The 26,742-nt window shown below is 37.7% G+C and overlaps 1 protein-coding gene across 4 annotated transcripts in view; it reads right to left on the minus strand.

Moving 5' to 3' along the window:
* ZBTB25 (zinc finger and BTB domain containing 25) overlaps positions 1 to 26,742 on the minus strand; it is a 47,249-nt gene that overhangs the window by 3,501 nt on the left and 17,006 nt on the right. For 2 of the 4 annotated variants that reach the window (XM_043981562.1, XM_043981561.1), the window contains exons 2-3: positions 19,222 to 19,401; positions 10,103 to 15,792 (exon numbers count right to left, since the gene is read on the minus strand). In XM_043981562.1, the coding sequence (XP_043837497.1) occupies positions 14,658 to 15,792; positions 19,222 to 19,394 (1,308 nt within the window). In that variant the 5' untranslated portion in view covers positions 19,395 to 19,401 and the 3' untranslated portion in view covers positions 10,103 to 14,657. Of the gene's footprint in view, positions 1 to 8,412; positions 8,448 to 10,102; positions 15,793 to 19,221; positions 19,402 to 26,742 lie in introns of those variants that run through there. The other 2 variants (XM_043981563.1, XM_043981565.1) reach the window with 2 other exon arrangements.

Raw genomic sequence — 26,742 nt, forward strand, 5'->3', positions numbered from 1 at the left:
CTTCCTGACTCTAGGTCTAACACTCTCCAGCATGCCACCTTAGCTGCCTCAATGCAGATAGCATTTTTCCTTTCTAGTTCCCAAAGACTTTGTTTAGAAGAGAGCAAACACTTCGATGTTTGCCTGACACATTTCTCTTAACTAACAAAAAGTTTAAGGGAAAAGTGTTGTAATTATTATTATTTTTTTTTTTGGTGGGGCAATGAGGGTTAAGTAACATGCCCAGGGTCACACAGCTAGTAAGTGTCAAGTGTCTGAGGCCAGTCATATTTGAACTAAGGTCCTCCTGAATCCAGGGCCAGTGCTTTACCCACTGCGCCACCTAGCTGCCCCAAAGTGTAGTAATTATAAGCTAACAATAAGGACTCAAAGTTGATTAGATGGCTGGACTTGAGCTCTTTGTAACCTCCTTGTTTTTTTTTGTTTTGTTTTGTTTTTGCGGGGCAATGGAGGTTAAGTGACTTGCCCAGGGTCACACAGCTGTTAAGTGTCAAGTGTCTGAGGCCGGATTTGAACTCAGGTACTCCTGAATCCAGGACCGGTGCTTTATCCACTGCGCCACCTAGCCGCCCCTCCTTGTTTGTTTTAACCTGCATCTTTTGCTCTTACAACATTTCCTAGACACGGTGGCCAGGGCTGCTGATCATCAAAGAAATACAAATATATGTTTCTTAAACTGAAAGATGAAAGCAAAGTTATGAAGGGTTGGCAGAGGCTGGCGCTTCAAAGGTCTGAGAACTGTTTGGTGGGGTTAATGGTGAAATATGGACCATGTCAAAGAAGGAATTCTTTCACATCCAGGGTACCTGGTGGTGGTGACTGGTTTGGAGATTCACTAGGTAAGAGATCTACAGGCAGCTCTCAATCTACTGTCTAGAGTTTGTAAAGGGCAAGGGCAAATCGATTAAATGCCTACTGTGTGCCAGGCACAAATATCTCATTTGATCCTCACGACAATCCTGAGAGGTAGGTGCTATTATTTTCCTCATTTTACAATCGAGGAAACTGAAGCAGAGAGAGAGGTTAAGTGACTTTGCTAAGGGTCCAACAGTTAGTAAGTGTCTCAGGCTGTATTTGAACTTTTTGACTGGGTCCAGCATTCTATTCACTGAGATACCTTAACACCAATAATTATTTATTAAGCATGTGCAAGACCCAGAAGAGTACCCCCCAAAATAAGATGACACAAAACATGACATCATTTCAGAGCCATTTCAGCAGTGTTCAGGGGTTCTCTCTTTTGTTGTTCAGTTGTGTCTGACTTCATTTTTTTGTGACCCCCATGTGGGGTTTTCTTTTTTTTTTTTAGTGAGGCAATTGGGGTTAAGTGACTTGCCCAGGGTCACACAGCTAGTAAGTGTTAAGTGTCTGAGGCCAGACTCGAACTCAGGTCCTCCTGACTCCAGGGCCAGTGCTCTATCCACTGCGCCATCTAGCTGCCCCTGGGGTTTTCTTGTCAAAGATGCTAGAGTAGTTTGCCATTGCCTTCTCCAGATCATTTTACAGATGAGGAAAGTTAAGTGATTTGCCCAGAATCACACCGCTAATAAGTGTCTGTGGTTAGGTTTGAACTCAGGTCTTTCTGACTTCAGGTGGGCACTCTATCCACTGTACCACCTAGCTGCCCTGTGTTGTTCTCTACATGTAGAGGTTCTACTAAGGTTCTACTAAGAAGCAGGTTCTTAGTAGAATTACAGTTAGTAGCAGATTTCCACAAGAGGCACCAGCTACCTCTGGTGAAGCCAGCCAAATGCCACCCTGGGGGACAGCAAAGGGAGAAAGTAAATCCTTAGCTATATTGCTAATCGAATCTCTGCTGGTGTTGGATGTTTTTGATACATTACCATAAGTCAGTAGTCATTTTCACTTAGCATTTATTGGCCTTGCCAGGGCACTTTTCCAAAGATGTTGAGAGACTGGTTTATCTAGCTACAAAGCAAATTTGAAAAGAAAAGTAGGAAGTAGAGAATTTAGAGCTCAAAAGAAATTTTTAAATTATCTTGTTTGATGGATAAGGAAATCAAGGCAACCTGAGGGTAAAGGAATTTGGAGGATTGGGATCAAAGGTCACGAATACTAATGATATGAAGAAGGTAGTAATAAGAAAGGGAATCAAATCTGATATAAGTGGGACACAGATCTAGAGACCAGGAAGGAAAGGGTTGAAAGAAGGAAGCATAAAATGAAAATTTTTCTTAAGAATGAGAAATCAAAATTTAATTGGAGTTACTATGGGGCAGCTAGGTGGTGAATGGATAGAGCACCAGGGAGAAATCAAGAACACCCATCTTCCTGAGTTCAAATCTAGCCTCAAATACCTGCTAGTTGTGTGACCCTGGGCAGGTCACTTAACCCTGTTTGCCTCAGTTTCCTCAACTGTAAAATGAGCTAGAGGAAGAAATGGAAAACTACTCCAGGATCTCTGCCAAGAAAACCCCAAATGGGTTTACAAAGAGTTGGACACAGGCAGCTAGGTGGCACAGTGGCCTGGATTCAGGAGGACCCAAGTTCAAATCCGGTCTTAGACACTTGACACTTACTAGCTGTGTGACCCTGGATGAGTCACTTAACCCTCATTGCCCCACCAAAAACAAACAAAAAACCACAAAGAATTGGACACAACTAAAACAACTGAACAACAACAATAAAAGACCCTGCAACTAGAAAAGAGGAAATGAAAGATAACTACATAATGTAAATGGACCCTTTTACACAATAACCTAAAGTGGAAAGGTCACTTGTTGTTGTTGTTTTTGTGAGGCAATTGGGGTTAAGTGACTTGCCCAGGGTCACACAGCTAGTGTCAAGTGTCTGAGGCCGGATTTGAACTCAGGTCCTCCTGACTCCAGGGCTGGTGCTCTATCCACTGTGCCACCTAGCTGCTTCCGAAAGGTCACTTCTTAAGCACTGAATTGAAGAAAGCCAATTTTGGAAACCAGAATGTGGGGCCCACCTCCTGAGGATGGGTGTGAAGAACAAAAGGAAGCAGGAACAGACCAGAGAGTACTTTGGTCCTGGCTTCCTCGCCTAATTTTGTAGCACATCACAAACTGCACATAAGGCTGCCGGCTTGTGAGTCTCCAAGACCATCTGAGAAATGGCAATCCAAGCCATACAGTCACTGATACCATAAAAACCTGTGGACGTGCTTAAAATCACTTGCATAATCGTTTGAATCGCGTTGTTTATTGCTATAATGCATTTAAACTACAAATCAGTACTAGCCTAAATTTGGAGATGTCAGGGTATGATGTTGCCTTGGTTTCAAACCTATGAAAAATAAAGCATGTCCTAGGAAGGACTAAAGTCATGTGATAAGCCAAAAGTAATGACGAAACTGAATTTATGAACATTTAGTTGACACAAGCTAAATGTAGGTATGTTTGGTTCCCTCCCCCCGCCATGTAAGACTTGGCATAAATGGTGCAGTGTCGCCACCTTCTGGCCAATCAAGCATTAGCACAAATATCCAGTAAAATGTTCTTTCCTGCAAGAAGGGGGAGGGAGGGAACAAGCATTTATGAAGCACCTACTAGGTGTCAGAAACTGTGCTAAGCGTTTTACAAATAAAATTTCACTTGATCTTCCCAACAACCCTGTGAGTTAGGTGCTATTAAGACTCAACATTTTACAGGGGAGGAGACTTACTCTATATCTGAAGCTTGAACCTGATCAGGTCTTCCTGACTCCAGTTCCAGTGCTCTATCAATTCAATAAACATCTATTAAGCGCCTACTATGTACAGGCACTGTGTTAAGCATTGGGGGGGATATAAAAAAAGAGGAAAAAGACAGTCCTAGCCCTCAAGGAGGGGACTGCAAAAAGAGCTGCTCTACCCTGGATCAATTTATTTTCCTTGCAAGATAGAAAAATCATGAAGTGTGCAAGAAGGAACAAAGAACAGGAAAATGAAGTGCGCATTTCATTTTTATAAATGGTTAATAAAAAGAATATAAAGGATGCTTTTTAATCTACACACCTCTAAAATTTCTATTGATATTCATAGCAGCCCAACATAAAAGGCCACATCATGTAATTAAACTGAACCAACACTAAATACTTAGTATTACAGGTAAACTAAAGTTTTATAAACATTCATAAGCTTGATGTAGGAGGCAAAAAGGGGTTAATAGAAAAAAACCTAAGACCCAAACTTTAATTCAGATATTAGCTCTAAAAGGGAGTCAGATCCCAGTTAATGGATAACTTATGTTAGGTTCTCATACCCATAGTGACCAACATCCATAACGGACCAGAAACGGGTCAAGTCAAAATAACAATAAAGGAAAAAGACAACCTATAGAAATTCTTTTTTTTTTTTTTTAAAGTGAGGCAATTAGGATTAAGTGACTTGCCCAGGGTCACACAGCCGGTACGTGTTAAGGGTCCGAGGCCGGATTTGAACTCAGGTAGTCCTGACTCCAGGGCTGGTGCTCTATCCACTGCGCCACCTAGCTGCCCCAACCTATAGAAATTCTAATGAAAAATGATTATATTTTGAAACTAGCCATGGGAATCAGAAAGAGACATGCGCAGAAAAGGCCAAATTTGTCCCCAGATTCACCTTATGAAGTGTAAATCCCCAAAACACACCTCCACTGAAAAAGGTACCCGACTCGGGGGTTGGCTTTAGGATCCCCAGGAACTCCAAATTAGGATAAACCCTCCCCTGTACCTCCCCAAGGTGGAGATTATTATGAGACTGATAATCAATTTATTTATACTATAAATATAACTGTCTTTCCTTTCCTTCTTTGAGAGATACCTTTCCAATATTCTGGTTCTCTCCCTGTGGTCACTCACAGTGTTGCAATAAAACTTAGGAAACTGAGTCACTGAGTCTTGTAATTCTTTTGGGATGACTCACGATCAATTTGACCCCAAATTCCAGCCCACATCAAGCTTACTTTTCCTTCCTGACTAAATTAGAAAAATCAACATCCCTTTACTTAAGTAGGCCTCTCCAGAAACTATTCTCACTTTCACTTACTGCAAAAGTTTCCCAGCCATTGCAAAAATCATATTTTTGGAAGGATTGGCTTAATGGTATATGCCCTTCTACCACACATCTCTCCACTGTTTCCTGAATTCAGTACCTTTTTCAAACTGAAATTTAATCTCATTCCTTATTAAAATCTCAGTTTACAAAAAGAGATCCGCTTCAAGATATGAAAGACTGTTCAAGTTAGAGACAGTAAGGAAGATGTAAATTCCAATTAGGTCTTTGACCCTAGGCTTTGTGATCAAGGGCAAATAAATCATTTAACCTCTCTGCTTCAAGTACTAAGCAGACTGAACTTTTTGTTTGTTTGTCTGTTTGCAGGGCAATGAGGTTGAGTGACTTGCCCAGGGCCACATAGCTAGTAAGTGTCAAGTGTCTGAGGCCGGATTTGAACTCAGGTACTCCTGAATGCAGGGCCGGTGCTTTACCACTGTGCCATCTAGCTGCCCCCAGACTGAACTTTTTTAAAGTTTTCTTTTTAAATATGACCAAAATTATCTTGCTGCTAGTCATTTCTGAATAACTGGTTCTAAATGAGCACAGTCCAAATGTGCAGAGAACATCTTACAGCAGATTTGGCTGTAAGATAAAGGAGACAAAAATTCCAAAGCTCAAGGCTGTGCTTTCATGGGTTTCTCCTAATTCCATGATAATAGAAAATACAAATTGCTTGTTTTGTCATTTTAAGTCATTTATTATCTGATCTACCTTTCCAGGCTCATTACACATTACACATTACTGATAGTCCCAGGTGATTTAAACCTGCTCCCTCCTTTCTAATCCCTCCATTTCTTCAAAGCAGGGCTCAAATCCCATGCCCAGAGTGCTCTCCCTCCTCTGCTTCAACTATTGATCTCCCCAATTTCCTTTAAGTTACAACTCAAGTTTCATCTTCTACTGGAAGCCTTCCCCAAACCCTAATTCCAGTGCTTTCCCTCTGTTATTTCCTGTTGATCTTGTATTTAGCTTGCTTCGAATATATTTGTTTGCATGTTGTCTCCCCTATTCGACTGTAAGCTCCTTGAGGGCAAGGGCTCTCTTTTGCCTCCATATTTTAAGCACTTAAGCACGGTGTCTGGCTCATAGGAGGCAATTAATATTTGATTGATTAAATGATGTCCCCTCTAAGAAGCTTTTCCTGATCTCTCCTAGGTACTACTGCCTTTCCCTACTATCTTCCCCATAATCCCTACCAACACAAACACACACAAATACTCTGTATTTCTTTGGACAGAGACTGAGATTTCATTGATATGGGGGACTCCTGGTGAGGCACTCCCTCTACCTATGCAGATCAGCATTTGCTCTACAACTCTGAAAAAGGCCTGTATCTCTGTATCCCAAAGAGATCATGGGAAAAGGACCCACATGTACAAAAATATTTATAGCAGCTCTCTTTGTGGTGGCAAAGAATTGGGAATCGAAGGAATGCCCATCAATCGGGGAATGGCTGAACAAGTTGTGGTATACGAATGTAATGGAATACTATTGTGATGTAAGAAATGACAAGCAGGCAGAAAAACCTGGAAAGACTTATGTGGACTGATGCTGAGTGAAGTGAGCAGAACCAGGAGAACACTGTACACAGTAACAGCAATATTATGTGATGATCAACTGTGACAGACTAGGCTTTTCTCAGCAGTGCAATGATCCAAGACAATTCCAAAGAATTCATGATGGAAAATGTTCTCCACATCCAGAAAAAAGAACTGTGGGTTCTGAATGCAAATTGAACCACACTGTTTCTACTTTTTGGCTGTTTTTCCACCCTTTTTGAGGTTTTCCCTCGTGTTCTGATTCTTCTTTCACAACATGACCAATACAGAAATATGTTTGGGGCGGCTAGGTGGCGCAGTGGATAAAACACCGGCCCTGGATTCAGGAGTACCTGGGTTCAAATCCAGTCTCAGACACTTGACACTTACTAGCTGTGTGACCCTGGGCAAGTCACTTAACCCCCATTGCCCAGCAAAAAAAACCACAAAAACAGAAATATGTTTAATGTGATTGTACATATATAACCTATATCAGATTGCTTTCTGTCTTGGGGAGGGGGGATGGAAGGGAGGGAGGGAAAAATTTGGAACTAAAAGTCTTATGAAAACGAATGTTGAAAACTATCTTTACATGTAACTGAAAAATCATAAAATTCTTTTATGATAAAAAAAAAGGAGGAAAAATGTTTGTATCACTAAAAGATTAAATGACTTGCCCAGGTCACCCTGACAGCATGTTAGGAGGCAGAACTTGTGCCCAAATATTCCTGATTCACAGGCCGGTTCTCTGTCTGCTACTACCATCCTGCCTCTCACCCGGTATTTTCTTCTACACATACACACACACACACACACACACACACACACACACACACACACACACACGCACGCGCGCACACGCACACGTGTTGTTTCCCCTGATAGAATGTAAACTCTTTGAAGGCAGGGATCAAATGTGTTTTTTGACACAATGCCTGGCATACTGTAGGTACATAAAAAATGCTTGTGGACTGATATTCATTATGAAGCTTACAGTTAGGTTAAGCTTTTGGAATGTTAATGTTTAGGGGTAGAAGGAAAACTGAGGATGGAAGAAAATGGCCAAAGAGGTTACTTTTTTTGAGGTAGGGAGGGAATTGGGGTTAACTGACTCGCCCAGGGTCAAAGAGCTAGTGTCTGAGGCTACATTTGAACTCAGATCCTCCTGACTCCAGGGCTGGTGTTCTATCTACTGTACCACCTAGCTGCCCCAGGAGGGTTACCTTTTTTTTTGAAAAAGGGCCTTTTGGACCCAGGGAAAGACAACAATTTGGAAAGACCCTTCTATTTATATAGTATAATAAGACTTCACAACCCCAAGAGACAGGTTGCATGCTATAATAATAAAAATTATTATTATCCTAATTTTACAGAGGAGAAAACTGAAGCTCACAGCAGAACCAGAATATGAACCCAATTCTCTCCTGACTCTTCAAATATAATGTCTCTGTTAACAAATGGCCAAATTAGTTGGGCTATTCATTTAACAACAATTTATCTACCATAAGTTAGGGATTGGGGGAAGGAGAAGGGAGAGAAAAAGAAAATTAAGACATGCTCTGGTGCACTGTTGTCTCCTAATAGATTAATAATGGCTAACATTAATATACAGTGCTTTAAATTTTGCAAAGGGCTTTATAAACATCTCAAACTGATCCTGACAACTACCCTGGGAGGTAGGTGCTATTATTGTGCTCATTTTATGGATGGGGAAACTGAAGCAGACAGAAGTTAAACAACTTGCCCAGGGTCATACAGCTAGTCTCTGGCTATATTTTAACTCCAGTTACCCTGATTATAGGTTCAATGCTCTCTACACACTCCACCACCCAGCTGCCTAACAAGGAATAGTATCCAACACAAGAGAATACTTACCAAAAGGTTATGAAGACAAGGTTTAGTAGACATTGCTGTAAAGTAAAAATTAATTCTTTAAGAGAGCTGAGTAAAAGGTTTTTAGTTTTGCTTTAAGTAAACATTATCCCACATGATACATTAACTCTTTTTTTTTTTTTTGCAGGGCATTGAGGGTTAAGTGACTTGCCCAGGGTCACATAGCTAGTGTCAAGTGACAGAGGTCCGATTTGAACTCAGGTCCTCCTGAATCCAGGGCCGGTGCTTTATCTACTGTGCCACCTAGCTGCCCCCTACATTAACTCCTTTTTTTTTTTTTTTTTGCGGGGCAGCGGGGGTTAAGTGACTTGTCCAGGGTCACACAGCTAGTAAGTGTCAAGTATCTGAGGCCAGATTTGAACTCAGGTAATTCTGAATCCAGGGCCAGTGTACATTAACTCTTAAATACATTTAAAGTTAAAAGTTAAAATACGTTATTTAAAATACATTAACTTGGGGGCAGCTAGGTGGTGCAGTGGATAAAGCACCGGCCCTGGATTCAGGAGGACCTGAGTTCAAATCCTGCCTCAGACACTTGACACTTACTAGCTGTGTGACCCTGGGCAAGTCACAACCCTCATTGACCCACCAAAAAAAAAAAATAATAAAATAAAATACATTAACTCTTGGCTTTCCTTCCTTAACCTTGGTCTTTAAAAGTTTGCCAAACACATTTGTATCTGGCTTCAGCATTAATTACATTATATATTTTTAAAATTTTCTTTCACCATTTCATCTGGTTTATTAATACAGGCATACTTCACTTTATTGTGTTTTGCAGATGTTGCGTTTTTAACAAACTGAAGGTTTGTAGTGACCCTACGTTGAGGAAGTCTGTGGGCGCCATTTTTCCAACAGCTCACATCATGTCTCAGTGTCACATTTCAGTAATCCTTGCAATATTTCAAACTTTTTCATCATCATCATCATCATCATCATTATTATTATTATATCTGTTATGCCAATCTGTGATCAGTGATCTTTGATGTTATTATTGTAATTATTTTGATGTGCCATGAACCGTGCCCATATGAGACAGCAAATAAATAAATGTGTGTTCTGACTGCTCCAGACAGCCATTCCCTCATCTCTTGGACCTCCCTATCCCTAAAACACGACAGTACTGAAGATTATTACATAAACTTCATTGATAAAGCAGCAGCATAATTTGAGAGAATTGATTCCAATTTTGAAAAAAGTTCTATTGTGGGTAAAATGTTATCAAACAGCATGACATGCTACAGAGAAATCTTTCATGAAAGGAAGAAGAGTCGATTGATGCAGCAAACTTCATGGTTGTCTTATTTTAATTACCGCAGTCACCTCAACTTTCAGCAACTACCACTCCGATCAATCAACAGCCATCAACACAGAGCCAAGACCCTCCACCAGCAAAATGGTTATGAATTGCTGAAGGCTTAGATGATGGTTAGCACTTTTGAGCAATAAGGTATTTTTTAATTAAGGTATGTATATTTTTTAGACATGATACTATATTGCACACTTTAAAAACTACAGTATAGTGTAAACATAACTTTTATATGCACCAGGAAACCAAAAAATGTGTGACTCACTTTATTTTAATATTCAGAACCCACAATATCTCCAAGGTATGCTTGGATCATTAAATTTAGTTTACAATCTCAAATCACCCATCAGCTGGATGCCTGGGGGAAGCAACCAAGGAGAAGGAGAAGGGAGAGCTGTTGTGAGAATGAAAAACTGATCTCATATAACTTCATGTGGGTCATAAAGAATATGGAATATTATTTAAAAAACCACAACTTTGTCTCTACTGGGATTACAAGTATTTATCAATTTACATAAAAGAAGGGGGCTACCGGTGAGAGCCCAACAACTTCATTTCAGAGCTGATATACAAACAATGTCAATGAGTAAATGCAAACAAACCACCTGCCTAATCTTTTCACTTCAGCATATTGAGGTATACTTAAATAAGCTGAATATTTAAAAAATAAAAAACACTTTTAATGACTTAGCGCAATCCATCTGTTCCCCGAACATGTTTCACAAATTGAATGTTTATGGAAGCAAGCACAATCAAACAGTATTTTAAGCTGTCACAGAAATTTATTTTTTCTTGATAAAATACATGAAAATGCAATTGTTTCCATTGCAATCAAAATATGACAATGAGTTTTATTTTTAAAGGAACAGGTCTTTTAAACATTTTAAATTCATTATAAATTGAACTGCATAACTTTGTCATGCAATAATACAGTGTATTTAAAACTGTCATTGGTCTGCTCTATTTTCTGTGCATTACCTGTCCCTTGAAAGTTCTTTTATGGGGGCTTTATTTTTTTTTAAACTTTTTAAGTTTTGTAATCCGAGTATTTTTTAGATGCTTCCAGTTGATATTTTATCTACCTGACAAAACAGCAGGCCCACAATAGAGATGAGTCAGTAATAGGAAAAAATGTAGCTGGATGAGCATCAGCCTTAGGTGTGCAAGGTGTGTCACAGACACATCCTGAGTCAAGCACAATGGATTGGCTCTTCTGAGCCTTGAAAAATCACCGGCTTGTCTTTTCTGGCAGTTAAAAGATTCCATCTTGGGAGAGGTGGATTGGGGAGGAAGGTTGATAACCTCACCGCAATTTCCCTTTCAAGTACAACTGTACAAACACAGATTTCTATCACAGAACAATTTATGGATTTTGGTATGAAAAATTTTAAAGTCAACAGTCATAAGAAAAGACTTTCCAGCTACATTTACAGTTTAAAACATACAAAGACGCAATGACTAAACTAAGTGGGGGTTTTGTATTCTTCACACAGCCTTTATTTTATTTTCATCTAAATTACTACCAAAAATAACACTCGGTCTTTAGTTTCAATATCAAGAACTTGCTTAAGCAAAGGCTTTACTGAAACTGTACCATCCCAAGACTATTATTTATTTCCTTTAACTTTGAGGTCTTGCTTCCAATAGCATGGTTAGAAAAGGATAACGAACTGATACATTTCAATATCCTTTTTTTCCTTTTCTACTGTTTGTATTACCTAGGAAATAGAGGGCTTTTCCCTCATTGTTCACTGTGTTTTCACAGGGTATGAAAATGAAATTGGCTGGCTTTTAGTGATGCTAGCACACATATTTAAAGTTCAAATTCATCATATGGTATAATATCCTACGTCTCAGATTTTAGGCATTAACTCCTCAACACTGATACCTGATAAGCTGAAGGCTAGAGAATTTCCATGTTTCTAAGGCATTCTAGCATGAATGGCCTGAAATACTGAAGTTCCATGTTTATCTAAAGAATAGAGGAAAGCAACAACAGAAAAAGTCTCCTGCACGTGGGACCAACAAGACTGAGCACTTTGACAGTTTCACACATGAATCCTCACAACACTACTCTGAAATAGGCATTTCCCTACAGGAAAACAGAAGATCAGAGCAAGAAATAATAATAATCTGGACAACTATAAATCAGAAAGTTCTTGGTCTCCTTGTAAGGCAGACTGAAATTAACTTTCTCTGAATACTGACAAAATCCACAACAACAATCAGACACTGTCTTACCTGATTAAAAAACATACTGTTACATCACAACCAACATCTTTGAAAAGTATAGCATTTTCTGGAATCTGCTTGGGTTCACAGCTGTCACATCTGAGCTAACAGATGGTAAATGCAAGACAAGGAACCCACTATATTTAAGGTCTGGAAAGTGACAGGGGAGATTTCTAAAGATGATTCATAAGGGACATCTGTGTATTGTATCTGTTTGATAATGTGATAATGCTTATTGCCAGAGGGTAGAATGGAGAGTCAGAAAGCCTTGGAGTTAGACAGATCAGCGTTCAAACTCGGTCTCTGACACTGATTGTCTATGACCATGGGCAATTCTCAAACACTCTAAGTCATAGATAAGTTGCTGATCTGAATTCAGTGGAGTTTCTTATACCAATGAATTACAGGCCAATATGTAGCACTATGTATTTTGAAGAACTCCAAACTATGACTGAAATGATTCACACTACATCCCTTGTGAAGTAGGTTGATACTGTACCCCTATGTTGAAGAAGACAAAATGAAATTGCAAATTATTTTGCTAATTTTTTTTAAAAAGTCTTTCTTTGTCAGTCTTTGTGTCTATTAAAATAACACCAGATTGAGAACACAGTGTTAGGCACACGGAAGGTGCTTTAGCAAATTTTCGCTAAACAAATGAACAAATGAATGCATGTAAGCATGTATGAATAAATGAACAAATGAAGGTTGGGTTCAGTCCCCATACCACCACCACTTGACCTCTGGGATTCAGGTTTTGGGGTTTTTTCTGTAAAATGGAGTTAGTAGTGCTTTTCCACTTCCTAAAACAGAGAGATAGCATGAAGATTAAGGAAAGACCATTTTACATGAACTTCATAACTTCCTAATATAGAAAGGAGCTATAGAAATAAAAATACATATATACTTATTTTGCATTTTAGTCAATCAATATTTTTCTTAAAACTGTCCAAACAAATCAGAATAAACATCTTTAAATCAGTGTTCTTCAATCTGAGATTTCTTGGGGGCAAGGCTAGGTATCTGGCAACCCTCCCCATACGTCCTCATTCTTCCTTCCCACGGCTCTACGCCCCCTAAGATGGATATACCTAATGCCCACTGCTTAACTATCTACTTCCTATTCAGTGACCTACATCAATGACAGGAGGAAGAATTAAAGAAATAAAGTGAGAAAAACAGGAAAACTATATGCTTAAAGGGAAGCATAACTACATTTTAATTTAAGTATGAATTCTTTTAAAATAAATTATGAATATACTTGTGGCCAAATGCATCCAGTTGTGGCTAGAGGCTTAATTATAACGAAAGAATAAAGTCAACGATTAAATTATTTTGTTTAATACCCCAAATAGCAATCCTACCCACAAACATTGTCCAGCAAGAGACACTAGGTTATGGTTTCCTGTGTGTATCAACTCTGAACCCAGAAAGGGCTTTTTGCCAGAAAGCTCAGTGGACCCTTGCCTTCTTTTAGTCAACATTCAGGAAAAGTTTATTCCCTTAAACTTAAATACTTTCCCTCCAAAATCATCTGTCAGTACTGGTTTTCTCAACTGACTCCTTACTGAAAGGGAGGCAAGTGTCACGGTACACTCAGGAAACAACACTAAACAAGCTTAAACAAATCTATTATTTTCTTATATTTCAGTTTTACTCGTGTCAGTACCCAAAAAAAGTCTGTCGTTTTGGAATTCTGAGTGTTTTAACATAATTTAAAATAGAATAAATAAGTTAACTAGACTCTATGCTTTGGTATTCGAAAAACTGAAGTCTATGAGGCCCGTCAGAACAGCAGAAGGAAAAATCCCCTTCTGTCTCAATCTTGGAAAGAGCACCATTAGAAATGGGAGTCACATTAAACTTAAAAATGGGAAGGTTATTAAAACCATGGGTTTTAGACACAGTCCTGGAATACTGAATTTAATTCCTCCATGTTGGGATAGTTGGCTAAAATAAACAATAAACTGAAAAACCATTTTTAGAAATTAAAATTATCTTTGTTGGGTAGGTTATTATTCTGAGACTAAGGGAAAGATGATTCACATTTATTATGCTTTAATCTTTATAATTCAGATCATTATGTTTCAAGATTGGGAGTTTTCAAAAGTATGTAATATGTAAAACCATATTCATGACAAATGAAGGTTATGCTGCAGTACCCAATTCTGATATTTTATCTTTAGTGTGTTTAATAATCACTTATTTTCTATATAATAAAAACATTATGGAATATTCTTTGTAGGGTTGTGATTTATGTGAGATATTAATCAATAGTAAGGTTCTGGAATATCCATTTATAACAGAACTGATCTACTTCAAATTCCATAGGGCAATTTAAAAAATTTCACATTCTGGAATAATTTAATTGACCATCTGTCTATAAACAAATTCCTGAATTCTGCTTGACTGTTTTAGCCAACTTCTAAAGAACTAATTAATTAATGGAAAGTTTGCCTTTTAATAAAGTCATTTCATTGTTGTATTGTTATCAAGGGCAATAGTGATTTCAAATTAATCTTTCCACTTTGGAAGTGAAATCTGTTGGCTTTTAAAATCTTGGATGACAGGGTAAACAATCCAGTAAGACTAAAAGGGGGATGCAGGGGTTTGGGATTGCAAATAAAAACTATATAATTTTTCCCTTGTCTTCAAAACCAACAATGCTGTTGTAGAGGAAAAATAGCTACTCTACTAGGATGGTGTCCACATTTTCTTGTGTGAGATCAGACTCTAGAGTACATGATGAGTCTAAGTGGTCTTGGGACAAGCTAGAACTTTTCAGAGGGCCCTCAGACCAGCTGTCACAATATGGCTGAAATCTCTGGACCACTGTATTACCCAAACCTGGACATCGGCTGTATTTATAAGGTTTACCTTGATGTGTGTACATGTGTTCCAGCAACTGGCTCTTCCGGAGAAACTTATGACCACAGATAGTACAGTTGATTTTTCTTTTTCTCGAGAAAGAAAAATTACAGTTCAACTCCACTGGTTCTGTGTCTTTGGAGATGAGAGACAGCTGACTGATCTGTAAGGGTTCGATGGTGCCACGGTTGAGGTGATCAGGCTGCTGCTCATTTTCTTTGACGAGGAAGGTGTTGAGCCGGTGGCACTCGAGAGCCTCACTGCTTTCACTGATCGGATGTACTTCCCCAAGGTCATTGCTTTCCAGGATGGAGGCTGGGACACCAAAGGGAAGAGACCCAGACACGTGAGTGTGGAGATGTTCGCGTAAGTTACTACGCGAATCGAAGCGTTCCCCACAGTAATGGCACAAGTGAATTTTGATGCCACTTTCAGTGAAAGTTGGACCTGTCACCTCTGAAGAAGGTGAGGGGTGGCTCTGAGAGACAACAGATTCAGGGTCACACCTTTCTTGCTTGATAGACACTGGAGGTTTCTGGAGCTCCTCCATTGACTGGGAAGAAGAATGGGATATCTGCTGGTCTGGAGTACCATCATCCAGCCCAATAGCAAGAGAGAGTTGTAACTGTGGGTGGTCACCCTGGGCAACACTTCTGTTTCCACTGCTATTGGAAGGATTTTCTTTCATCTCCAGCCCTTCCTTGGCTGTGGTTTTTTGCGTGGTTGAGATCTGAATTCCATACAAATTTGAAGACTGCACAGTCTCTGGAGAAAATACTTGGTTCATTTCCGTGGCAATGTGAGAAAGGTAGTCTGCATGAAGAAATCGAATCCCTTCTTCCAAACGGCCATGATCCACGGTTTGCTTTGGCCCTTTCCCAGTGTACATAATGTGTAACAAATAGCTGAATATATCAGGTTGGATGTCAGTTGGCTGTATTTTTATGCATTCGCTGTTTAAAAGAAAAAAACAAACAAAATTAAATTTGTCAAAGTAGACGAATGGGGGTGGCTAGGTGGCGCAGTGGATAAAGCACCGGCCCTTGATTCAGGAGTTCCTGAGTTCAAATCCGGCCTCAGACACTTGACACTTACTAGCTGTGTGACCTTGGGCAAGTCACATAAGCCCCATTGCCCTGCCAAAACCAAAAAAAACCAAAAAACAAAGTAGACGAATGCTCCATGTTCTGCCCCATGTTTAACATAGTTACTTTGAGAAAGTGACAATGTTAAGCAAAAGGTACTTCTTTACAATCATACTAAACTTGGAAATCTCAATGGACAGAGTAACCTGAATTTATACTTATCATCACTTTCAGGCCCCAATGGAAATTCTTCATTTATTTGGTGTCACTGTCATGTTTCTGGTTCTAAAAACTCAAAATTGAAGGTAGGCTATACAGAAGGAAAATTTTAATAGCTATTGCACTAGGCTTATTTCTATCTTTAAATTATCTACCTGTGATGTATTTTTGTATATTTTTTGGGTCAGACTTGAGATTGCACTGGTATATGATATTCCCAGGGAAGAGACTCTCTTTACCAATGAAGATCCAAAAACTGCTCTTCGACTATAGTTTTGGGGGCACTGATGGGTTAAGTGACTTGCATGGGGTCATATAGCTTGTACACATCAAAGGTTTGGATCCAGAGTTACCTTGCTCCAGGGGTTAGCCCTCTATTCATCACCTATACCAACACCCCACTAAGATATATCTTTGTAAGTGAATTTAGCATTCAAGCAATAAAGAAAGAAACCAGTGAGATACCAAAAAACCATAGAGAGCTGTCTGTCTCTCCAGTCTCCAACTGAAATGTTAACAGTAAAGGAAATGGATTGTTGCTGGCCAAGGTGTGATGATTTGGTTTTCATGAGTTCCCTCTTTACTTCCTGAGTTGATTTCCCTGAAGTAGGTTGTTTATGGGCACTGTGTATCAGCATGCTGTCATGCTCCTGGGTTCCTGGTCTCTGCAAGATACACCTCATCTCATGGAGCCCCATTCTGGTTTTGGCCCATACCTGTCAACATGGTCTGCTGAGAGTGGTTTTTATGCCAATTATATAACTTCCTTTATTCAACAGAGCTACTGATTTTATTGATGTGGATGCTTACGACCCATTTATACCTGATCTTATCAGAATCTATATCTTCCCATAAATCCTCCATAGAAGATCTATTGACTCAATACTCAATACTTTTTTTTTTTTTTTTTGCGGGGCAATGGGGGTTAAGTGACACTTGCCCAGGGTCACACAGCTAGTAAGTGTCAAGTGTCTGAGGTCGGATTTGAACTCAGGTACTCCTGAATCTAGGGCCTGTGCTTTCTCCACTGCGCCACCTAGCCACCCCCCTCAATACTTTCTTAAGATTTTTTAGGTACTAGTACAGAGTCAAGCCATCCATCTATGATCTCTCCCTGTTACATGATTGGCCCACCTTCATTTCTGATGACCCATGTACATTTCCAGGATAATATCTTCTACGCCACTTAACTATATTAACTGAGATTTGCTAGTTATACAATAAAAAGTCGCCATATTTCAAGAATCTTACAAACTCTCCTAGGATTTTAAAGAATGGAGAAAAAAGAACAAAATGAATACCAGAAATCCAGATAAGCATTATAGCTTTGAAAACTATTGGATGATCTCTCTTTCCTTCTCTCACTATATACATATGTGTATATATGTATGTACATATGTATATACATATATGTATGTATATACGTATATATGTATATACACACACACACAAATATACTATATAAGAAACAGTAAAGTCATATATATGTATATATCTTTTTCTGTTCTAATATAAGCTATTAAAGCTTAAAGTCATACAAAGATATTTTTAAAAAAAATATCTTTGTGATCCTGGGCAAGTCACTTCCCCTTCTGCGCCTATATGAGGGGGTTATACTAGATGACCTCTGTGGTCCCTTCTAGTCTAAATCTATGGGCATATGGTTTTGTCACCTAGAAACACTGATACTGAAAAATTAATTCTTAATTTCACAAAGGGTTTATTTACTTTACTCTTTGAAATAACCCAGGCCACTGCCAAATTGGGACGAATTTAAATGGATAATTAAATGACTTGTCCAGGATCATATACCAGAGTGTGTCAGAAGCTTGGATCCAGACTTTCAACACTCTGGATTTTATAAGAACTCTCCTCCTTCCTCCATCTTTCAATGTATGTTAAAATAAAAAACATATCCTTTTGAGGAATGTGTATGTGGATGTATGTATGTTTCTATGTGTGTAAATGTGTGTCTGTATATATACACACATACACACACACGTATACATTTGTTGTTAAGTCATGTCTAACTATTCATGACACCCCATTTGGGGTTTTCTTGGCAAAGATACTCAAGTGGTTTGCCTAGGTTCAGACAGCTAGTGGCTAAAGTCAAATTTGAACTCAGAGGTCTTCCTCATTCTATCCACTGCACCACCTAGCTGCTACACACACACACACACACACACACACACACACACACACACACACACATATCTGTGTGTGTATATATGTTTGAAAAACTGACTGAAGCAAAATTTAGTTGTAATCATAGAGAGTTACTGCAATATGAGTTACTCAATTTCTTTGGGAGTCATTCTTCACATTTTACTGGTGAGGGAACTTATATATACCTACTAGATATGTTGGAAGAATCAGAGATAGCATATATGAAGGACTTTATAAAGCTTTCATATGAAATTTTTTTTTTTTTTTAGTGAGGCAATTGTGGTTAACTGACTTGCTCAGGGTCACACAGCTAGTAAGCGTTAAGTGTCTGAGGCCGGATTTGAACTCAGGTACTCCTGAATCCAAGGCCGGTCCTCTATCCACTGCACCATCTAGCTGCCCCTTTCATATGAATTTAAGGTGTTACCATAACTATTATAATGGAACCATATTATATGACATAATTTTAGACCCAACTGGGGAGTGAAGGGATCAAGTTTTAGTTATAACAAAAAGATGGTTCTTAAAAAAGATTATAGTATAATTTTGTTTTAAAAAGGCAGTCCCACATCAAGATTCACATTATACAGTACAGAGCATTATGGTAGAATTCTAATGATTTCTAGTTTTAAATTTAAAAGTGTTCTGATTTACAAAAATATATCCTTACCTTCAGTGGTGATACACACTTTCCTCCTCTTGGTAGAGAGGTGATAGACTAAAGGTAGAAAATATGGCATAGACCATCAGATGCATTTGCTGTGATGGCTTATTTTCTTTAACTTGTCCTTTGCTATAAGGGAAGGTCCTAGGGGGGGTATAGGGCTTAAAGGAAGTGACAGTTGTGTTTAAAAAAAAACTTTAAAAGTATCAATGAATAAATAAATGTATAAATATTTGTATCCTTACCTAGTTTGGTGAATAAATATCATTTTGAAATAGTTAGAAAAAGCAGCAAGCACGGCTCGATGGGCTTTGAAGTAAACATCTCCAATGGCAACTGTGCAATCACAGAGAAAACCAAATTCCCTTTGCATATTCAACTGCTGCAGGAGGACGAGGCTGTGGCTAGCAGTATCCATGGTGGCTCTGAGAGAGAAAAAGGATGACACACATATACACTTAACAAAGTTAGCTGTATTTCCATGCAACTCAGTTTATTTCTCTTGCAGAGACTGCAAGGAATAGCAAAATTAAAACACCTCTCTCCCCAAATGTAAACCTTCAAAACTGCTCAATACTTATAACTGTGCCACAATTGGGTAATGTTAAATTTTTTCCAGTACAAACTATTTAAAAATGTTCATATTGATATGAAATTCAGGTGCCTTAACTAAAATGACATTTTCAAAAAGGAGGTCTGAAATAACAGTCTTTCTATTGCCCCTATCTCTTCCTCCCAATCCCCCCAAAATAACCCTTTTCCTATCTCATATTGCCCCCATCATCTCATCAAAACATATTTATTAAACACTACATTTCACATGGCACAGTGGAAAACACTGCATAATTAACCCTATAGAGACCAGATTGATCCTTACTCTGGTTACTGTTTCCATTTAATTAAAACAATACCTACTCCATTCAAAGTAAATTAAAGATTCATTTAATAAGTATCTACCGAGAAGGTACCGAGAAGATTTTAAAAAATGAAACATTTTCCTTCCCTCAAAGAGCTTACATTATATTTGGAAGGGGGGAGGGGTTCATGCAACTTGAAAAGTAAAAAAGAAAAAAAATATACAGAGATTATGTATATTATAATGTGTAATTACATATGTATAACATGTATAATATGTGATATATGTAGAATATATTCTATATATTTATATATGATCCAAAATAATTTCTGTGGGAACAGGTTACTATCAACCAGAAGATTCAAGATAGGCTTTCTGTAGGAGGTTCAAAAGGCGATGTTTTCAGGCATGAGGAAAAGCCAGTGCAAAGGAATGCAGAAGGGAATATAGAAAGGAAATGGAGTGTAGTAAATGGAAAAGAGCAAGAAGGCTGGCTTGGCAGAAACACACAGCATCACGGAGAACAAAGTGTAATATGTCTGGAAAGGTAAGCTAAAGACACATAATAAATAGCTATACATGCAAATGGGTCTTCCCAGTCATATAATCAATAAGACTAGACATTTTCTACATTTTCTTTCCTCAGTAAGTCTCAATAAAAAGAAAAAAATCCAAAAGAGGCACTCTTGCAGTAGAGGCAGAGCAATTATAACTGAATTCATAGGAGAATAAAGTAAGATGACCAGTGGAGAACTCTTATTCCTTAAGGCAAGTACTTAGCAGTACTTCCTCACCAGCTGCCACAGTATGACAAGGGCACACCAAGTCTGCCATGGGATTGGGCTTTAGAATTTACAAAGGGGTTCTTCTCTTACTTGATTCTTCCAAGAAGCAAACATTAACTTCTTTTTTTAAAAATAATAAAGTATTTTATTTTTTCCCCGTTACATGTAAAGATAGTTCTCAACTTTTGTTTATACAAGCTTTCCAATTTCAGATTTTTCTCCCTCCCTCCCCTCCCTCCCCCCTCAGGTAATCTGATAGAGGTTTTATATATATATATATATATATATATATATATATATACACATACATATATATATACACACATAATAACATTAAACATATTTCTGTGATAGTTATGTTATAAGAGAAAAATCAGAGCAATGAGGAAAAATCTCAAAATAGAAAAACCTCAGCACCAAAAGCAAAAGAAATAGTATGGTTCATTCAGCATCTATACTCCACAGTTCTTTTTTTTTTCCCCCTGGATTTGGAGATCCTCTTCTATCATGAGTTCCCTGGAACTCTTCTGTACCATTGCATTGGTGAGAAGAATATAGTCCATCACAGTAGATCAACACTCAATGTTGATGATACTGTGCACAATGTTCTTCTGGTTCTGCTCATCTCACTCATCATCAGCCCATGCAAGACCCTCCAGGTTTCTCTGAATTCCTCCTGCTCATCGTTTCTTACAGCACAATAGTATTCCATTGTATTCATATACCACAACTTGTCCAGCCATTCCCCAATTGATGGGCATGCAAACATTAACTTCTGCCCAACTCTATGGGAGGAGGCTGAGGCAGTTTTGTATTCGAACTGTGGGAGTAGTCTGATAATCAAAGGGAGAAGAAGAGTCAGAAAGTGAGTGAAAAGGAAAGGGAAAAAAGGCTAATGCCACCAAAAATTTCAAGAAGAAAATTCCATTAGGAATTAGGAAAACAAGCAGACAAATCCACAAAGACAATACTAAAATTAGAAGGAAACATTCATAATAAAACCTCAAAAAGATTACAAACCTCTCAAAGAAATATTATAAGATAAAAGAAACTGAGCTAATGCCCGATGAGACTACTTGGCAAATGGAAAGGGAAGGATATAAAATCATACTTCACTATTTAGGACACAGTAATTTCTACTATGGGGCAATGCTTCTATGCTTTTCACTTCTCTCATGATTTGATACTTTGAGAGGCAAAAAAAAAAGGGGGGGGGAGAATTAGATGACCAAATAAAAGAAAAAGAAATCAGTAAATAAAACACTAAAACTATAGAAAACTTATGAAACAGGAAGGAGAGGTGGGGGGAAGATAGGAGGAAAGAGAGCCTATGGAATAGAATTGTATCAAAGTAGATTAATCAAAAATAATATCCCAAAACACACGGTTATCTCAATAGATTTGGGAAAAGCCTTAAGAAAATATAATACTCATTCATGTTAAAAACAAACAAAAAACTTACAAAATATAGGTACAGTGAAAGCTTTTTAAAAATATGATTTTTTAAAAGTATCTAAAACCAAAAGGAAGCATTATATGCAATGGGGATACACTAGAAGCATTCCCAATAAATAGAGCAGTAAAGCAAAGAGGGCTCCTTTCCCTACTATTATCTGATATAGTTCTAGAAATGTTAGTAATAGTAATACAATTAGAGAACAAAATTAAAGAAATTAACATAAGCAAAGAGAAGACAAAAGTATCTCTATTTACTGTTAACATAATTCTTTTACTCAGAAAATCCTAGAAAAATCAGCACAGAAATAGTCAATAGTTTTAGCAAAATTGTAGGTTACAAAAGAAACTCATGAAAATCAACAGCATTTCTACATACTAGTAACAAAAATCAGAGGCAATAAAAGGAAGGGAAATCCCATTCAAAAGAACTACAAAATACACAAAATATTTTAGAGTCAATTTACCAAAGTACAAAATTCTCCTTAAAGAAATTTAAAAGCAACTTAAATAGCTGGAAGGATATGGCTGGGGCATACCAATATGTTAAAAATGACACTAATATCAAAGCTAATTTACAGATATAATGATATATGAACCAAAATACTAAAGGGATACTTTAAAATACTAGATGTAATAAATTTTATTTGGAGGAAACTATCTAGAATATGAAGGGAAATAATGAAAAAAAAATGTAGGAATAAAGGAGGAATACCACTTCAAGACTCAAACTATATCATAAATCAGCAATCATCAAAATCATTTGACAGGAGTCAGAAATAATTTAATTCAATAATCCAGTATTCAATAAACCTGACAGTAAAAATTACCCATGAAAAACCCCTAAAAGTTAACAGCTTTTGGGGAAACCAGAGAGAATTCTAGCAGAAATAATATGTAGTACATCTTATACAGGATTCTACAATAAATTCAAAATGGGTAGATAATGTATTAAAGATCATACCATAAAATAATTAGAAGAGAATTAAATTGTATGCTTTTCACAGCTATGGGTCAAGGGTGAATTAGTAATAAAATAAGAGATAGAGGAAATTATAAAAGATAAAATAAATCATCTTGATTACATCAAATTGTAAAGCTTCTGTACAAATAAAACTAATCCATTTAGGATAAGAAGGGAAGCAGTTGAATAGGGAAAAAGTCTTTGTATCAAATATCTCTCATAAGGGTTTGATATCCAAGATATATAGGGAACTAACAGAAAATATATAAGACCAAAAGCCATTCCTCAATACACAAATGGTCAAAGGCTATAAATAAGTAGTTCCTAAAAGAAGAATTACAAACTATGAATAACCAGATTGAAGAATGCACCAAATTACTAATAATAAGAGAAAAGGAAATCCAAATAACTCTCAGGTTTTATCTCATACCCAGGAAACTTGAAAAATGACAAAAGATGGGAATCACTGATGTTTGGAGGAGCATTCATTGGTGGTGGAGCTTTGAATTGGTACAAACATTCTGGAGAGCAAGCTGGAACTATGAATAACTATTATTAACAAACGGAAGCTAGGTGACCCTGGGCATGTGACCCTGGGCAAGTCACTTAAGCCCCATTGCCCCGCCAAAAAAAAAAAAGAAAGAAAGAAAGAAAGAAAAGAAATTATGAACAGGACTGACGTTAGAGAAGCATGGAATAACTTACATGAGCTGATAAAAAGTGAAGTAAACAGAGCTGGAAATAATGACTGAAACAAGAAACATGGAAAGAATAACCACCAGCAAACAATCAAAATTGAATGATGTTCAAGTTAAAGGATCCAGCTTGGGCCCAAGGAAGAGACATGAGATAATACCTATCTCCCCTCACTCCTTTGCAGAGATGGGGTGTTCCACAGTTTGAATAGTGAATATAATGTCAGATATTTTTTTGGGGAGGGTGGCAGGGCAATGAGGGTTAAGTGACCTGCCCAGGATCACACAACTAGTAAGTGTCAAGTGTCTGAGGCTGGATTTGAACTCAGGTCCTCCTGAAACCAGGGCCGGTGCTTTATCCACTGTGCCACCTAGCTGTCCTGATGTCAGATATTTTTTCTAATGTGCTTTGCTAAATGTTTCTCTTATTTTTTAGAAAAAAATTGTTATAAAGGATGGCTCTCTGGAAGGGGGGAGATAAAATGATAGAGGGTGAAATCTAGGTAGTATAAAAACAAAACACACAAATGAAAAGATATTGGTTTTTTTTTTGTTTTGTTTTGTTTTGTTTTGTTTTGTTTTGGTGAGGCAACTGGGGTTAAGTGACTTGCCCAGGGTCACACAGCTAGTAAGTGTCTGAGGCCGGATTTGAACTCAGGTACTCCTGAATCCAGGGCCGGTGCTTATCCACTGCGCCAACTAGCTGCCCCAAAGATATTGTTTTTTAAAAAGCTAAACAGAGGATCACTACAATCTGCCTGGCCAAGAGATTATCTAGGGGATGCAAGGGCCCTCTTCAGGTTTTCCCACCCCATAATCATCCTACCCAGTCAAGAGAGCATCAAGAACCATCTTCTCTCCAGGGGTAGGACCATGGAGACGTAGCAGAAATTTTTCTTCTTCCACTGGCCTCGACTCACACCACCAATACTTCCTCCACTCAGATCAGAAGGTCAGCCAGGTGATCAAGGCACAAAAGCTCCTAGCCTTCACCCCACAATGCCCCCCCCATAAAGACTACAAAATAAAATACTTCATGTCATATTTCTGGATGAGATGATGATGTAAAAGTCTGTAGGAGAGCCTAACTCTCCCTATAGTCCAGAAAATAAAATCTTTTTAGGAAAATAAGGTGGTTTTTTTTTTAGAAAAATCTAAAAAGAATCCAAAAGAGAACGGTAATAAAAAAGAGGTAAGTGCTCCTATCCAATACAGAACTTCACAGAAGGATGGTCAAAAAGCAGTAGTCAAAAGAGGGAAGCCCAGTATATAGACCTGAAACTTTCAAATATAGGAGGAGGGACCAAATCAGGGAAAATATAAATAAACAAAAGAAAACTCCAAAGATAACAAAGAAATACTATTAAAGAATCCCAAGAGGTAATCCCAATCAAGGGAAACAATTCTGCAAGTAAGAGTAGGACCGCACAGAAAAAAAGTACTGTATAGTTATATAGCTGGAAGAAATTAAGGGACAAAAAATGAAATCAAAATTGAAACAAGAGCTTTGAAAGAAAAAATGCAAAGATTATATGATGATAGCAATATCTTACTATGGGCTCTACCACGATGCAGGATGGGCTGGGTTTTTTTTTCCTTTAAAAGTACTGAAGCTTTAAAAAAAAAGTGGTGAAACTGTCTCTGAGATTTAATTGGCTATGGGGATTTAGGTTCTACCCAATGGTGCTTAGGTATAAAAATAGTGAGGATTCACAAGCATGAGAAGAATGCTCCGAAATCACTAATATTAAGAAAAATGCAAATCAAAACACTGAGGTTCCAACCTTACACCCTGCAAATGGGTAAAGATGACAAAGAATGACAATAGCCAATGTTAGAGTAAATGTGGAAGAACAGTCACAATGATTCACCGTTGGTGGAGCTGTGAAGAGACTAAAATACTTATCCCTTTTGAACCAGAAATTCTATTACTGGGCTTATATCCCAATGATAAGAACAAAGTCCCCATATATACCAAAATATTTAGAGTAGTATTTTTTTATAATAGCAAAAAACTTTAAACAAAGTAGATACAATAGATTGAGAAAAGGTTGAACAAAATGTATGTAATGGGATATTACTGTGCTGTAAGAAATTATGATAAATACAGAAAAGTATAGAATGATGTACATGAACAAAAGCAGTGTGAGATAAGCAGAGAGAGGCAAGAAAACGATGCACATGAGAGTTAGAACGTAAAAGGAAAGAACAACCACTTGCCAAAAAAATCAAAAGTGAATGTTACAAAATTATAAAAACCAAACAGGACTCAAATGAGAAGATATGAGAGGGCACATCTAACCCACCTTTTATGGTGGTGGGAAGCCCAGAGCTGTTATACATTGCACCTGTTTTCAGGCTTTTTCAATATATTCATCAGTTGTGCTCAATTTTTTTCCTTTTTTTGCTTTCAAAAATACTTTTTGTTATAGGGGATGACTTTCAGGAGGGGTTGGGGAAGTTATTGGGGATAACTTTCATGATGTAAAAAAGCAGAAAATATCAATAAAAGCTTAATTTTTTAAAAGTCAAGACAGGAGAAGCTGCTCCCTGTTGTTTCTAACTGAAGACTACAGAATAACCAACACCAGTACAACAAAGCTACACTCAGCTGCATCGAGGCTATAGTCTCAAAGAACACCTGTTCACTGGCTACAATGTCCTCCACCTCTTCTGAACATCCTTCTCCTGTTACGGCTAAGTAAACTTCCTTCTATTAACTGTTAGACCACAAATATCTCATTTCATTCGAATCTCAAACCTAAGTTATGAGCCCGGACTAAACTAGGTCTGGACTACAACAAATAAGTATCATATAACAAAAGGAGGAAAACCTTACCCTAGTTTGAACCTCTTTAAAGGACTCTTTAAAAAACAAATGAAAAATAACAGAATTTTATAAGACAAGTATTGGAGTAAAGTCAAAAGATGAAAAAATTGGAGAGAATATCAGCAAAAAGAATGACTGAGAAAACAGATCAAGAGAGATAACTAATAATTATCAGCCTCCC

This window comes from Dromiciops gliroides, chromosome 2 (assembly GCF_019393635.1).
Source record: "Dromiciops gliroides isolate mDroGli1 chromosome 2, mDroGli1.pri, whole genome shotgun sequence".
Taxonomy (NCBI): domain Eukaryota; kingdom Metazoa; phylum Chordata; class Mammalia; order Microbiotheria; family Microbiotheriidae; genus Dromiciops; species Dromiciops gliroides.